This window comes from Sus scrofa, chromosome 2 (assembly GCF_000003025.6).
Source record: "Sus scrofa isolate TJ Tabasco breed Duroc chromosome 2, Sscrofa11.1, whole genome shotgun sequence".
NCBI lineage: Eukaryota > Metazoa > Chordata > Mammalia > Artiodactyla > Suidae > Sus > Sus scrofa.
Window position 1 is genome coordinate 90,677,336 of NC_010444.4, and position 16,193 is coordinate 90,693,528.

Genomic DNA, 16,193 nt, shown 5'->3' on the forward strand with positions numbered 1-16,193 from the left:
TGTAAGTTCCTGGGCCAGGGATCAAACCTATACCGCAGCAGTGACAACCTCGGATCCTTAACCCACTGCCCCACTAGGGAAATCCCCTAGGCATGTTCATCTTTACAGGTTCCTCTGTGGTCTTGGCACTGCCTGAGAAACCTGGGGTGTTGGGACAGTCCAGCGCTTTCTGCCTTACTGCCAACCAAGGGGTTGGGGAGAGGGGACCATGTAGCCCTCTGGAGTCTCTTCTGGTCCCCAACAAGTGGGCAAGACCCAGGGAACTCCCATTTGAGTTAGTTAGCCCCATCTGGTCAGGCTTTGGGAATGGCCTAACCAGGAACTGCAATTACCTGCATTAGGAAGCCTTGCAGTGTAAACCAAGAACTGTCAGTGCTATTACCACATACAAATGTACTGAATTAACCCTTATCTAAAATACAGATATTTATAAAATATTATCTCAACTAAAAAAAATAAACAGCCAGTTTGTCTCTACCCTCATGGAAAGAATCACACAATCATTTGTGAAAAGAGGAAGTGTGAAGTGTGAATCTGGGATTAGTAAAGTCTGAAGTTGGAGCAGCGGGTGACCTGGTGGGTGCCTCCTAAGGTAAATGGAGAAAGGGGTGAGCAAATGAAAGATCGCTGTTTAGGAATAGGCAGAGAACAGGTATGATGGTAAATATTTTATCTTGATCTTACAAGAGGCAAAACAAATTTCCATTTTCCAAAGATCCTAAACAAAACCTAACCCTAGAATTTGATCAGAGAGCAAGTAACTCCTAACTCCTAATGCTGCCAAAAGCAGTTTCTCAATCACAGACTTAATTAGGCTAATAAACCTTTTAAAATCTGATCTAACCATTTTTTCTAAGGAATTTTAATTTGTGGGCAAAGGACCTCTTATGTACCCAGCCAACAACCAGCTTCAATTATTAGAACACAAGCCACCTTAACCATTTCTAGTCAGTCGCTTCCATTACTTTGTCACCCTTGAAATAAGTCTCAAGGTCAAAATCTGACAAGTTCAGGACAAAGAGCACCTAGATCAATTTCCCCACAACTGGTCTCTTTTTTCCTGTCATAATTTGTCTGGCACTCACTTCCAATGACTCCTATCTACTAAATCGTATAATGCTTAAGTTTGGCTACTATAAACACAGAACTCCAACTTTGTTTTATCACTCAGGGATTCCATATTCCCACTAGAAGCTCAGTGATTTTTTTAGACCCTCTATAAAGGATTACTTTAGTTATTTATTGTAGTTATTTATTGTATGTTTAGCTCATATTTTGCTTATTCCAAGTAGAAGGAAAAAAATTATGAATACTACTTATTCTAAAAAATTCTTAATTGTTTCCCCATTTTTTGGGGTCTTTTTAAAGGCCATATCCACAACATATGAGGCTCCCGGGCTAGGGGTTGAACTAGAGCTGTAGCCGCCAGCCACAGCCACAGGAACACAGGATCCGAGCCATGTCTTCGACCTACCACACAGCTCACCCAATGCCAGATCCTTCACCCATTGAGCGAGGCCAGGGATGGAACCCACGTCCTCATGGATACTAGTTGGGTTCGTTACCACTAAGCCACAACAGGAACACCTTCCCAATTTCTTAAAACGGGTAATATATACACAACACACTTACGGTAAGGAAAATAAAACACAGAAAGGATTTTTGGCATATGAAAATTTATTACTATCCTGCTTTTACCATCAAAACTTATGATCTTGGTCTCTCCTTCTTGCCTTTGTATAAGGCCAAAAGAGAGACATTGGCTACTTTGACAACCTTAAAGCGGACTCCAGGAATGTCACCAACAGCATGACCTTTGCGACCAAATCCAGCAACCAGAACTTCATCATTTTCCTGAAATAAAATCAACAGTTTACTTCAGGTAAAAGTGGCAATCACCAAACACACCCACTCCTATAAGCAACTGGGGGGAACCACCCCAGGAATAGAAGCTAACAGACAACACTCACCTCAATGAAGTTCAAACAACCATCATTGGGTACAAAGGCTGTAATTTTTTTCCCATTCTTGATTAGCTGAACCCTGACACACTTCCTGATGGCAGAATTTGGCTGTTTGGCTTCAACCCCTCTGAAACATAAACAGCATTAATGGAGTGAGCTGACTTTCTGAAAAGGCACATATTTTAATTCATTAAAAAAAAAAAACCCACAATATTCCTACCTTTTTGACCTAATTCTAAATTGCTAAATTTCCACCAAGCTTTTCTCAGTCTTAGTTTAATGAGACCAATGGGAGAAACTTCTGGCCTCTTTATAGCTGTAAAATATGAAGGAAGAACTAGAGCTATAAAGCCTGGATTCAGATCCTCACTGCCACTAAACTTGAGACACCCACAAAATTACAATTGCCATTTTATAAAATCAAAAAACAATTGAGTACTGGTAAATAGATGCAGCATACTCTACATTTGTTTTCTCAAGAGCAAAGACGTGATTGACTGCAAAGATGAAATAGTTGATGGGTGCGACTTTCTTAGAACAGTTTCCACACATATACGCTCTTTTAATGTCCATTATTTCATTACTGTTACTTTTTCCACTCCAATGCCACAATTCCTTCGAAACAATGTTAAAGTTTGGAAACCTCTGGAGGTTATTTAACTTTCCAACAACTGCGGCTACATAAAGACCAAGGGTTTACAGCCAACCTTAAGGGCATTTTTCTCGAGTTACCCTACTCAAATCCTGAAGGACGCAACAATGTACTTACACTTTTTCAAGCACAATTCCCTTGGCATGAGAAGCGCCTCCGAAAGGGTTGGCCTTCAGGGCTGTGCCCAAATGGGCTTTCTTGTACTGTTTATCGTGCCACTTCTGGTCCCGTCGGTGGCTACGGAGCTTCCTGGCAGTACGAAGACCGCGACACTTGCCTAAAAATCGAAATCACCTTAGTTCTGCACAATATACACCTAATCACATTTTACATCTTTTCAGATCCTAGTCTCACCTTGACTACAGACCGATAGACTCTGACATCACGCTCATGGCCCGAGCCTCAAGGTCCCCCTTGGACCAGGGACACAAGCGCTCCAACGGCTCTGCTTTCCCCAAAGAATGAGAACCCTCGGCAATTCTCAGGGGAAGCGGCGGCGGGCCCCCTGCGTCCCTCAGCGATTCTGGCTCCGCGGCCTCCGCGCCGCATGGGCCCGTTCCCGCCGGGCCATGTGCCAGCGGCAGTCGCGCTACCCCGGCTCTCATCATCGGTCGTCCCCGTGGCTCTCCCTCACCCCTCTGCTCCTATCTGCCCACTTGTCCTCCCGAAACCCTAAGTTCCACGTGCGGCCGCCCTCAGCACAGCCCCCGACAGCTCACCCATCCTGCCGGCGCCACGGGCCTGAGCAAAAGAGAGAAGTAAGACAGGAAGGAACCACAAACCCCCGCGATCAAGCCCCGCCCATCCGAGGACCCTGCGGCTGTCTGCGCAGAGCCTGGTCCGGTAGCCGCCTCTCGGTAGAAATCTACAAGCCTGCACCACTTTCCAGAATCTGCGTCTTATTTAATTTGTGTGCAATTCAGATGTATCCAATTTTCACCGTGGTTTATTTCTTTTTAACGAGAATGCGGCGGGCAGAAGGGACGAGGACTACCAATCCCAGAAGCCTTTGCCCAAGCCCTTCCCACAGCGCAGGCGCTCTGGGCAAACCCCCCCGCTGCAGGTTCAGTGGAGCTGAAGTCGGAAGAAGAAATCTTGCTCCTGTGTGTACGTGTGGTGGAGTGGGGCATTGTGTTTATGTTGTGTAAAATTAGACTTCGGAGCCTTAACTGCTACTGACAAGAAACACAGTACATTGAAAAAAACTTTAGTAAAGCAACATGCCGTACTGTATATAGACCCACGCTTTAATGCGAGATCGCGCCTTAAATTCCAAAGCTGCTACTTTGACTGTGCGACCTTGGGTGATTCATTTAATTCTTTAAACCCCAGTTTCTCCTGGAAAATTAAATAGATAAGTTTTCTGGGATGTTAGTTCATTTCATAATTACTTTTTAAAAATGTCTTCCCTGTTCTGGGCTCTGTTCTAGGCACTAGGGCTGCAACAGGGGATACAATTTTCGAGAGTGAAGGTTTCTGTTTTTATAAAAATCTATATTTTAGGTACGAGAAAGTAGAAAATAAAAGTATTTAAACGTCAAAAGATAATTTTAAGTATGACAAGCTCCTGAGAAAACACAGTTGGTTTGGTGTTAGTGACTTGGAGTGGGGGGTGGCTACTCTGGATAGGGTGGCGTTAGGAAGTATTTTGCTGTAGAGCGCTGAGATCTGTATTTAGTCACTTAATGATGGAACATGATGGCGGATAATGTGAGAAAAAGAATGTATATATGTGTGACTGGGTCACTTTGCTGTAGAGTAGAAAATTGACCGAACATTGTAATCCAGCTATAATGGAAAAAATACAAATATTTTTTTTTAAAAAGAAGGTGTCTCTGGAGAGTTTATATTTGAGCTGAGATCCTAAAGAGAGGGAGCCATTCAGACAAGCATATGGGTAAAGCCTTCCAAGAAGAGGTGTTCTCATAAGTAGCATGGGCTGAACTGAAGGATAGGGGTGGAGGAGCTGCATGAGGAGTAGTGTGGCATTAGATGAGGTCTGAGGGGTGCCTAGAGACATGGAGCCTGTAGACCATGGTAAACCATGTAGACCATGACTTTGTTTACTCATCCTGTGATTTTGAAAAGTTTGAAAACTTTGGAAAGTTTTCAGCTGGGGAGTAACAAGATAGGATTTATATTTTTCTAGGCTCACTCTGGCTTTTGTGAGGAGGAAAAAACGAAGAGATGAATCTTTGAGTCCAGTTGGGAGGGTGTTTTGATAGTTCACTTGAGAGGTGATGATGGCTTGGACTCAGTCCAAGGTGGTAAGAAATGTTGAATTGGATGTAGTTTGATGGTAGAGCCAACAGGATTTACTCAGAAACGTAGGATGTGAAAGAGAAGTTAATTATGATCTTCATCCTGCTCAGATTGGATAACTTGTGTTATTTATTGAGCGGGAAATACTGGGAAAGGAGCAGAATTTAGAAGGGGCTATCAAGGGTGCTGTTAAGTGTGTTAAGTTTGAGATGCTTGTGAGACATCCAGGTAGCTATGTGAGGTGGGCAGTTGATACATGGGTGTGGCGTTCAGTAGAGTCATCTGTGAATAGACCGCATTGAAAGCCCTGGCTCTGAATAAGGTCATTCAGGGGATGATTGTGGGTAGCACAGAGAAAGGTTGGAGGCCTGAGCCCTGGGCACGTGGAAACTTAGTGAAATGAAAGAGAAGCAATTGAAGTAAAACAGATCAAAAAGAATTGGCCCACTGTGGCACAACAGGATCAGCAGCGTCTTGGGAGACCTGAGACTTGTGTTTGATCCCTGGCCTGGCACAGTGGGTTAAGGATCTGGCATGGCCGCAGCTGATCTCTGGCCCAGGATCTCCACGTTCCTCGGGGCAGCCAAAAATGAAAAAAAATAAAAAATAAGTTAAAAAAAAAAAAGGAAGAAGAAGGAGTGGCTAATGCTGCTGTATAATCAAAGCCAAGTGACAAAGGTGGAACTGAGCAAGTGTGAAAGAAGGATAAGGTGAGGACTGAGAATTGTCGTTTGGATTTGGCAATGTGCAGGTTATCGGTGACTTTGTCAAGAAGATCTAAGCCTGATTGATTGGAGTCAAGAAAATGTGGAAGTGAAAGAAGTGTAAACAGTAATTATAGACCATTTTTGCAAAAAATTTTTCTATAATGTGCAGAGAAAAGGGAATGTATCTGGAGAGGAATGTGGGGTCAGGTTGGGTTTGTTTAAGATGGCAAATTTTATGACTTTCGTATGCTGATGGAATTATTCCAGCAGAGAAGATAGGTAATTGCACGAGCAATCCTTGAATAGACTAGAGGGGTGCCCAAGTGGAGGACTTGACCTTAGAAATAATAACAGTTTATCTATAGTTATAGAGAAGGCGGAGTATAGGGGTACAACTGCAGGTAAATTGGAACATGTGTTGATTACGTGGAACTTCTCTTTGACTACTCTTATCTCAAAATAAGCAGGGTCATCAATGAAGAGAAAGCATAGGGGAAAGAAGTTTGAGAAGGTAAGATGTGAAATTATGTAGGAAAACAATGCTTGTGTTAAACAGTATACTTCACTATTACTTTAATACCACATTCTTTTTTAGTTGACTTACAGTTATTAACTCATTTAATTCTTTTACTATTAATAGGTAAATATTTTTATTACCTTTATTTTACTGAGGGATAGTGTCTTAGTCCATTCAGGCTGCTGTAACAAAATACTGAAGACCAGTGGCTTATAAGCAACTGAAGTTGATTTTTCATAGTTCCAAGATCAAGGTGCAGGCAGATTTGGTGTCTGGTAAGAGCCCATTTCCTGATTTGTAAAGTCTTTTGCTAACCTCAAAAGGCAGAAGGGCCAGGGCAGCTCTGTGGTTACCTTTATTTATATTTGGTTTTTGGGTTTTTTGTTTGTTTGTTTTTCCAGGTTTACTGAGATTTAATTGCATGTTGAGGTCTCTTTATAAGAGTACTAATCCCATACATGAGGGCTCCACCGTCATAACCTACTCTTCTCCCAAAGACTCCCACCAACCAGTGCCATCACATTCGAGATTAGGTCTCAGCATGAATTTTGCCTTCTAATTTAGATTAGCAAGAGGATGTGGGATTGTCCAACAGTTCTGAGATTCCATTTGAAACTGTAGTTATAAAATTACATCAATTAGCATGATTTTGTGTATTCCTCAGATTCATTCCGTGTAGTAGTGACTAAGATAGAGAGTCCTGGTGGCAGGGGGAGTTTAGATGAAAGTGATGGAGGAAGAGCAAGGGAGTTGACACTGATTACAAGGAAAGCATTACAATAAACTATGAGATTGAAGCTGGAGGAGTAGAGTCAGGGATAGGCAAACACCTCTGAAGGCCTGGCCTCACCTATTCTGAGCAATTTCTCTGAGGCTAAGTAACAGTGCAGCATTGGTACAGAAGTAGATAAACTGACTAATGAATAGAATAGCTCAGCAAGAGACTCATGTACAATGAATACAGACTATTATTAAATGACAGAATTAGATGTCAGATCAATGTGTAAAGGAAAGGTCAAACAGATGGAGGCTACAAAAAGTGATTACTCAGATTTAATTCCATCACCATCTTAGGCTAAAAAACCAACTCTAGAGGGATTGAGGGCCTGAATGTCAACAATGACATTCTTAATAGAAAACAAAGGTGACAATCTCCTTGAACTTAAGAAAGGAAAATATCTCTGAACAAGAAGAAAAGAATAATAAATTTGTCCATATTTAGAATCTCTGTTCAACAACAACAACAAACTGAAAGAAAGCAAAAACAGTTTATAAAGTGAGTTGATATTCACAGGAAAGTGTTCATATAAAGTTGGGGTCATTTGTTCTTTGAAAGTTTAGTGAAACTTCCTGTAGAACTACGTGGACCTGGTGTTTTCTTTGTGGGAAGATTATTAATCACAGAGTAAATCTCTTTAATTTCTTACAGAACCATTCAGAGAACTGTGATTTCTTTTTGAGGCAGATCTGGTAAGTCATTTTTTTTTTTTTAAAGTTTGTCTATTTCATCTAATTTTTCAAATATGCTTTTTAAAGCTGTTATGACATTCTGTCATGCATGAACATATCTATATATATTTGCTGAAAGGTTTTTAACAATGAGTTCAATTTCTTTAGTAAATATAGGACGATAAAGATTATTTATTTTTGAGTGAGCTCTGGTACTGTATGCCTTTTAAGGAATTTGTTCATTTCGTCTAAGTTGTCAGATTTATGGGCATGAAATTGTTTGTAAGATTCCTTTATAATCTTTTTAATATCATAGATTTATAGTGATGTCTCATCTTCCATTCCTGATATTGTCAAGTTGTGTCTTCTCTTTTTTTCCCTTGGTCAGCTAGAAGTTTGGAAGTGTTACTGATTTGTTCAGAGGACCAGCTCAGCTGATTTCACTGATTTCCTCTTGTTTTTCTGTTTTCATTATTGTTGATTTCTGGTCTCTTATTATTTACTTTCTTCTGCTTGTTTTGTATTTGAATGGTAGCTTATTAAATCATTGATCTGAGATCCTTGTTCTTTTTTAATGTATTTAGTGGTATGACTTCCGTCTAAGTACATGCCATGAGCCATGCCATGGTATATTTTAGTTTTCATTCACTTCAAAACATTTGCTAATTTCCCTTTTGTTTTCCTTTCTGGTGTATGGATTATTTAGAATTATGGTATTTATTTTACAGATATCTATGTTATTAATTTCTAGTTTAATTCCATTATGGTCGAAGAAGATCCTTTTTTGATTTTATTGTTTTCAAAATGTGTTGAGATTTGTTCTGTGGCAAAGAATACAGTCAGTCTTGGTGAATTCTCTATGTACACTTGAAAAGAAGGTATGTTTTGCTAAAGTTAGGAATAATGTAGTATAAATGTTAATTGGTCCGGGGTGACTGATAGTGCTATTCAGATCTTCTGTGTCCTGTATTCAGTGTGATAGTACATTCTGTGGAAAGAGTGGGGTTGTGGTTTACTTCGGGTAGTGAGTTTAATTGTTATATTATTATTAAAAACAAACCAATCAAACAGGAACAGTCAGAATGTATTATGAGTCAAGGATTTTGATTACTGTAGCTATGAAACATTTTTTAAAGGATTTAATTTTTGTTTTTGGAGCTTCGAAGTTTTTACTTCCTGCTAAAGAACTTATTAATTTGGATCCTAAAAGGAGACAGAATTTCCTTTCACTTTGAGCCCTAAATTTTCTCAAAGGGTCCCCATACAAGAATCAACTTGAGGAATTAGAGGAAAAGAAATTTGCCATGGTTAAAGGGTAGTAAGCCAGCGGGAGAATTGAGGAAGGTGACGTTCGAGGGGTGGGCAGGACCAGTTCATGTCCAACCTGTAGGCCAGGATAAGGAGTTTGGGTTTCATTCTCTGTATGACGGGAAGCATTGCAGGCTTCAAGCGAAGGAGTGACAAGATCCGATCTACATTTAAAAAATATCACTGTGCTTGCTATAGAAGACCACAGAGGGACAAGCGAGGACTCCTGTTATCTAAGGAGGGGGGGCTCTTGCAATAGTATGTATAGTTCAGAGATTGCAGGTGGTAGCGTTGGAGGCAGAGAGATGTCATAAGATTCAGGATATAATTTGGAGCTGGATCATGTTGGAGAGGGCGAAACCACTGACATCATCGTCACCACCACCACCACGACCATCTCTAACAGGTACCGCGTGCTGTTTAAGTGGCTGGCTCGGGCCTTCACGTGCTATAATTTCTTTTAATCCTCAAAACAACTCGTATGTGGTAGGTGCTATTATTAGACCCATTTTACAGAGGGTAAATTTAAACTTAAAGAAGTAAACTTTCTTAACCAGAACATGTTTGTTGCTTTCCAGGTTAATTATAAGACAGAATTTTGATTTTTACATTTAGAAAAAATTTTGATGGATGTTAAGTAAATAAGTTGCAAAATTGATGGTAAATGTTTTTTTGGCCAGCAAAACACTAGGAAAACTAAGGAGTATAGTTGTGAAGATTAAAGTATTATTACTATAAATTGCAACCATATCCATGGGTTACTAGAGGTACATGAAAACCGATAGACACTGTGTCACAAAAGATCCTATTTGGTAGTTATTGAAATGTTGGGAGAGTTGGGGCAGAAAGGAGAATAAATTTCCTTCTTCCCCATTATTTCCTTCCAAGTAGAAGGAGTTAAATTATTGTAACTCCTTATTTCTCTTCCAGTTTCCTCCTTCCATGCCAGGTGAAGAGAGGTGACATCTATGGTAAATTTAAGAAGAGTAGCCTGAGCATGTTCAGCTCTTCCTTTTTTCCTTTTTGGAACCCAGTCTACCCACAGAGCACATGGCTCCTCCAGTTTCTTGTGGGGCAGGGCTCCCTTCCCTGTTGAGAGCCCAGTGTGCTGCTGTGATAGGCTGCCTGGTCTTCTGTAGGAAGGGGTTTGGTCACACTCCCTTTGCTCCTGCCCTAACTTTGTCCTAGCTTCTCATAGTAGTGTTAAAGGTGGTATTTGGGCCTCTACCTGTCTTACCCCCTTTTTTATTTCTCAGTTAGTTTAGCACTCAGGTGGGGCAGAAGAGTGTTATTATTTGACTTGTCTCAGAGCCCCCTAACTTTTAAGAAGAAAGAGTCATCTTCAAAAATTAGGTCAGGTGATGAGGAGACTAGGTCAAGGGTGATGCTGATGCTTTGTACTCTATGAGAGAGAAGTTAGCTTTTGGGGAAGAATGGCCAAGGTTTTTGACAATGTTGGCAATTGATATTGGAGCATTTAGAGTGGTTAGAAATGATTCATGGTGTTTTAGCTATAAAAATTAAGGTGTTAGTTGCTATGGAAATGTGACAAGTTAAATAGCACCTTTATGTCGGGAAAAAGAAGCAATGAAACTAAGACCAATGCTTGCATGTCCTGTATAACTGCTGTTGATGAATGTTGAGTGCTCCATTTTACATGATTAAATAAAGGTGATTATTTATCCAACTTATCTAAAATGAAGGAGATTTCTTATCATCTCATTCTAGCTACTTTTCAGTGTAGTTATTTCTTTTCATATCTTTTCTATTTTTCCATAGTTTCTGTGGAACTAAAGAAATATGTATATTGCCATATAATCTTACCAACCTTCAAGCCTGGTCTTAAAATCTTGTTATTTAATTAAACCTCTATGTAGGATCTAGGGGGGAATTGACAGCAGTAGTCTTTGTGAAGTTTCTGGAAGGGAGTTATCATTTTAATGTGCATACTAAAATTTATTCTCCAGGTGTTCTCTAACTTGACTGAGAACCAAACAAAAGAAAACAGACTCTATTTCAGCAGGGACCTTTGAATTATAGGATATGAAAGATAATTTTTCACACTAGGAAAAGAGATGATTTTATTCACTCAATGGAACATGAAGTTTTAGAATCTCATTCCCTGGAGATGTTTAAGAATATGGTAGATGGGCCAGATTTGTGCTCTTTGAGTTCAGTGTGGACCAGTTGATCTTTGTGATAGGGAATGGCTGGGGTCATTCTTTCAGCCTCTGTATTCCACAGTAAAATGAAGATTCACCAGGACTATTTCAGATTATTTAAATGCAATAATATTATAATATATAAATATAAAACTCTTATAAAAGTAAATATACAAAATTTTGAGCATTTTATATTGTTAAGATTTTATTGCCTAAAGGACTTTAAATAAGATAATACAAGATTTTTTTTTCCCCATAAAGTGAAAAAAAAAGAGAGCAAGAGAGAAAAAGCAGGAGTGCAGAAACAGAGGAAGAGAGGGAGAAAAGAAGAAGTGAGGGGTTCTGGGTTTTTATAGCTACACAAAGTAATTTTTCCATTGATCTAAAATATTACTTTTTGGTCTTCTTGGTTCTAGCAGTCATTACTGTTTATGAAGATAACCCAAATCAATGAATCTGTAATCAGTTCATATATAAGGCAATTTTTCATACTGTGTACCAGTGAATTTTGAAATTACTTAGATAAGTTTTCAGTTAAAATTTCCAAGTTTGTGTTAATTTTTTAGCAAACAACACCTTGGATTTTTACCAAGTGCTTGTACACAATGCTGTCTTTGAAGCATTAATTTTTGTCTAAAGAATCCACTTTGCTCTTATTCTAAATGGTGGCCTTAGGTATAGGGCAATGGCAAATAGCACATATTCTCAATGTGAGTTTTATTTTAGTGAATTAAAACTCTGATTCCTCTCTCTGTTGAGGTGAGAATTGTGCATTTTTGAGAGTAGTTGGAGGCCTTTTCCTAGGAAGGCTGCTTCAACTCTTCAAAGGAGATAGTTATAACTCATCTCTTACCTCCTCATCTGTTATATACCCGCCTCTCTCTACCCCTCGTCTAATCAGCCATTGCATGGAGTGGAGTTGGGGCCTTCAAAGGTCACTGGTTTACTAGGTTAAACATCCCAAAGGTTTTTATTACCTCACCAATCATGTGACTCAACTGGGATCTTCTTGGAGGTGAAGACTTGATCTTTTTTACTTTGTATTTTGACATCTAGCACATGACAGTCAGTGTTTATCTAATGGACAGATTTATGAAAGCAGCCCTGCTGTAAGAATGTAAAAATATGCCACTAATTTGATACATTATCATTGTTCCACAAAGCCAAAGGGGAATCTAAAGTAAGAAACATTAACATTTAAATCAAAGGCACTTATGAGTATTTAATTTGCTAACCTGATTTTAATCAACTCAAAAATTAATTTGATGAAAATTGGTTGAAATCATGGCAGCAATTAGTCTCTGAACTTGATAAAGAGTCTTTAGTAGTCTGGATTCTCTAGAGAAAACAAATAGGAGATAAATACACATATGAATATGAAGATATGATTTATTTATTTTTTGGCCACAACCACAGCGTATGGAAGTTCCTGGGTCAGAGATTGAATCCGAGCTGCAGCTGTGACCTACACCACAGCTGTGTGCCGACACCAGATTCATTACCCTTGTGCCAGGCCAGGGATTGAACCCATGCCTCAGCGGCAGCTGGAGCTATAACAGAGATTATCCCAGATCCTTCACCCACTGTGCCACAGTGGGAACTCCTGAATATATGATTTATTATAGGAGTTGGTTCATGCAGTTACAGAGACTGAGAAGCAGTAAGCAAGCTGGAGACCCTAGAGGGCTGATGTTATAGTTCCAATTGTTGTCTGAGTTGGAAGGCAGGTAAAGACTGATGTCCTTGCTATAAGACAGGTAGAGAAAGTGAAATCTCCCTAGTTCCACCTTGTTTCTAATTGGACCTCTGGTGGTTTGGATGAGGACCACTCACATTGGAAAGGGCAATCTGCTTTGCTCAATCCACTGATTAAAATGTTTCATCTCATTCGGGAACATCTTGAGAGATATAACTCTGAGCACTTCATAGTCCAGTCAGGTTGATAACACATCAACCATCACAGAGTCATACCCTGGCAAAAGCAAGAAGTACATAAGTACTATGGTATTTTATTAATGAACTGATGTAATTTGGGTTTTTCTGTGTGCATATTCAAGCTACTGAATTTGATGGAATATTTGAGTTAGTTGATTTTCTAACTATGGTTGCCTAAGTATTCAGGCCCTGGGAATTGCAACCATGTGGCATGACATGGGAGTTAGTTATGTGACTTTTTTTTTTTTTTTTTTTTTAGGCCTGCACCTGTAGCATGTGGAAGTTCCCAGGCTAGGGGTTGAATCAGAGCTGTAGCTGCCGGCTTACACCACAGCACAGCAGTGCGGGATCTGAGCCACATCTGCAACCTACACTACAGCTCAAGGCAATGCCAGATCCTTAACCCATTGAGCAAGGCCAAGGATTGAACCTTCGTCCTCATGGATGCTAGTTGGATTCATTACCACTGAGCCACAACAGGAACGCCTATGTGATGTTTTTGATAGGTTTATTCATTAATGCTATGTATTTTATTTGGAACCAACTTGAACTTGGGCTCTAGGTGTACATCAGTTAATTAGACACGGTCCCTTCCCTCATGGAACAGGCCCTCTGGTGAGGAAACACACCATAAATAACAAGAAAATCAATGTCTCAGTACAAATATTGATATATATTATGATGGGAGTGAACAGAAGGCAGGGAGAGCTAGAGGGGCATGAGGTGATCCCCGCAGAGAGAGAGAACAATCTGTGCAGAGTCACTGAGGTGCAAAAAAGCTTGTCATGTGGAGGGTGTGGAGCAGCTGAGTGCGAGCCAGGGTGCTGGGGTGTGGTGGTAAGAAGGGGTGGCCGTAAGTGAGGAGAGAGATCAGTGGGACCAGGTCGTTCAGGCTTTGTAGGAGGTGTATAGAGTTGGGTTTTGAATCAATGTGCAAAGACCATTGTCACTGGTTTGAACATATGACTAATGTAGTTTTCAGTCTGAGAGCATTTGGATGAATAGAAACTGTGGTCTGACTAATGCTATATGCTCCTCCTTCAGGTAAATGTTAAAATTAAGATAGACCTATTTTTGCCTGTGAGAACTCAGTTCCATATGGTAATATATGACTATGGGAGATGGTTTTTGATATTCACATTTTCAGGTAACATTTCATTTAGTAGTATATAGTAAATCAGAAAATGAAGCAAGTCCAAGTATTTTCAGTTGAAAAGAAGGCAGCATGGATGTACAGCTTTCTCTTCTGTCATGGAGACTTCTGGGGCGATATTTTCCATGTATCTCTGCATTTTCTGTTTATCTTGTGACTAAGTCACTAATTCCTCTTTGTTCTGGAATATCTTTAGGATATATGTATAGTGAACAGCTATGAAAGGATAGTTTCTTCCTCTCTAGCAAAGGGGCAGGTTTGTTTATAGCCTTGAAACTGAGGGTTTCCCTCCTGAAGTGAAACCCTGTGTACAAGCATCCATCTGGACCCCTCCATGTTGCTCTATAGGCAAGGGGGACTGATACAAATAGAATGATGCTCATACTGCTTCTGCCAGCATCCATGAGTCCTGTCTTCCGCTAGCATCCATGAAGCCATAGCAGGCTAACTTGTTAGTTTACTAGCTGGGTGAAATCTCACACCTTCACAGTTTGGGGCAGAGATCTCAGCCATCTGAGCAGGCAGGTACAATGCCAGGGAGGTGATACCCTTGTGCTTTGCAGTCTGCAAGCTATCATATTAACATTTTTTTGTCTGCTTTTCTCCTCCAAAGTCACAAGATCAGCTGTTCTCAGAAAATCACATCTTAAGTGTGACTTCTATTCTAAAACACATGTGTGAAACCTCGTAGCTATTAATTATTCTGCCTTAAATATTCTTAACCAAGTGAGAGAAAATTTTGACGGAAGAATGCTATATTAGAATTTTAGGATCATCACATCTTACATATTAAAATGATACTTGATTTAAATAAAACATTTTGTGTACATGTGTGTAGCTGAAAATATAGCTGAAGCATATTTCCAAGAAAGATTGTGTACATGATAAGTGCTAAGGGACCAAGACTGTGGTTTCCGAGTGTTCACGAACCATTATTATCACAGTACAGCAGCATCATGGGCCTGGGCTCTCACCTCCTCCTGACCAGGAATTTGAGGAGCAATGTGATCAGATTCTCCTTCTGCTGCCATGGGAGACTATAACGTATTGCTCTGGCAGCTGGAGGAGATGGTCTCTATTTATACTGTCCAGTAAGGTAGCCACTGGCCACATGTGGGTATAGAGCACTTGAAGTTTTGGTTAGTTTGAGTTGAGATGTGTATAAGTGTATTTATACTCCAGATTTCAGGTTTAGGGCAGAAAAGTAGGTAAAATATCTCCTTAATAATTTTTAAATTACTTATGCTTGCAATGGTATTATTGATGTATTAGGTTAAATGAAATATATTATTAAAACTAATTTCAACCTGTTTATTTTTAATTCTTTCAAAGTGGCTACTAGACAGTTTTAAATTACATATGTAGCTCTTATTCCTATTAAACAATACTCTTTTTATGGTTTTAAAATATTTTATTGAAATATGGTTGATTTACAATGTTATGTTAGCTTCAGAGGTACAGTAAATGATTTAGGTATACACAAACACACACATACATATAAGTGTATTCTTTTTTTACACTCTCTTCCATTATAGATTATTATAAGATACTGAGTATAGTTCCCTATGCTATACAGTAGGTCCTTGTTGGTTATCTATTTTGTATAAGGTGTGTATTTTAATCTCAATCTCCTAATTTATGAACAGTGCTGTTTTAGATCCTTGCTACTCACAGGGCAGTCCTCAGGCAAGCAGCATCAGCATCTGGAAGTTCATTAGAAACAAGCCCATGTCCTACCTTAGACCTGCTGAATCAGAATTTGCATCTTAAGAAAATCTCATGTGATTTGTATGCCTGTTAAAATCTGAGTAGCAGAGAGAGAGTGCCTAAGACTAGGCTTGCCAGATTTAGCAAATAAAAATACAGGGTGTCCAGTGGAATTTAGTTTTCAAATAAACAACAAAGAATTGATTAGGATAGTATGTCCCAATTATTGCATGGGGCATACTTACTAATAAAACTATTTGTTGTTTATCTAAAGTTCAGATTTAACTGAGTGTCCTGAATTCTATTTGGCAATATTGCTTCAGACCAAAGTCCTCCTGTCCAAACCTGTCTCGCTACTTGAAATTCCTTGGAATCAG

At 39.6% G+C, this 16,193-nt stretch overlaps 2 protein-coding genes across 9 annotated transcripts in view; one reads left to right on the forward strand and one right to left on the reverse strand.

The window, feature by feature from the left end:
- On the reverse strand, nucleotides 1,703-3,346 carry RPS23 (ribosomal protein S23). Its single transcript, NM_213764.1, is given in 4 exon segments — nucleotides 1,703-1,854; nucleotides 1,971-2,091; nucleotides 2,734-2,893; nucleotides 3,336-3,346. Coding segments are annotated over 4 exon segments (432 nt in total). The 5' UTR covers nucleotides 3,340-3,346; the 3' UTR covers nucleotides 1,703-1,707.
- ATP6AP1L (ATPase H+ transporting accessory protein 1 like) overlaps nucleotides 3,647-16,193 on the forward strand; it is a 60,488-nt gene continuing 47,941 nt past the window's right edge. The window contains exons 1-3 of one of the 8 annotated variants that reach the window (XR_002341797.1): nucleotides 3,647-3,719; nucleotides 6,053-6,096; nucleotides 7,532-7,572. The gene's annotated coding sequence lies outside the window, so the exon portion shown is untranslated. Of the gene's footprint in view, nucleotides 3,724-5,439; nucleotides 5,589-6,049; nucleotides 6,097-7,531; nucleotides 7,573-16,193 lie in introns of those variants that run through there. The other 7 variants (XR_002341799.1, XR_002341800.1, XM_021084512.1 and 4 more) reach the window with 7 other exon arrangements.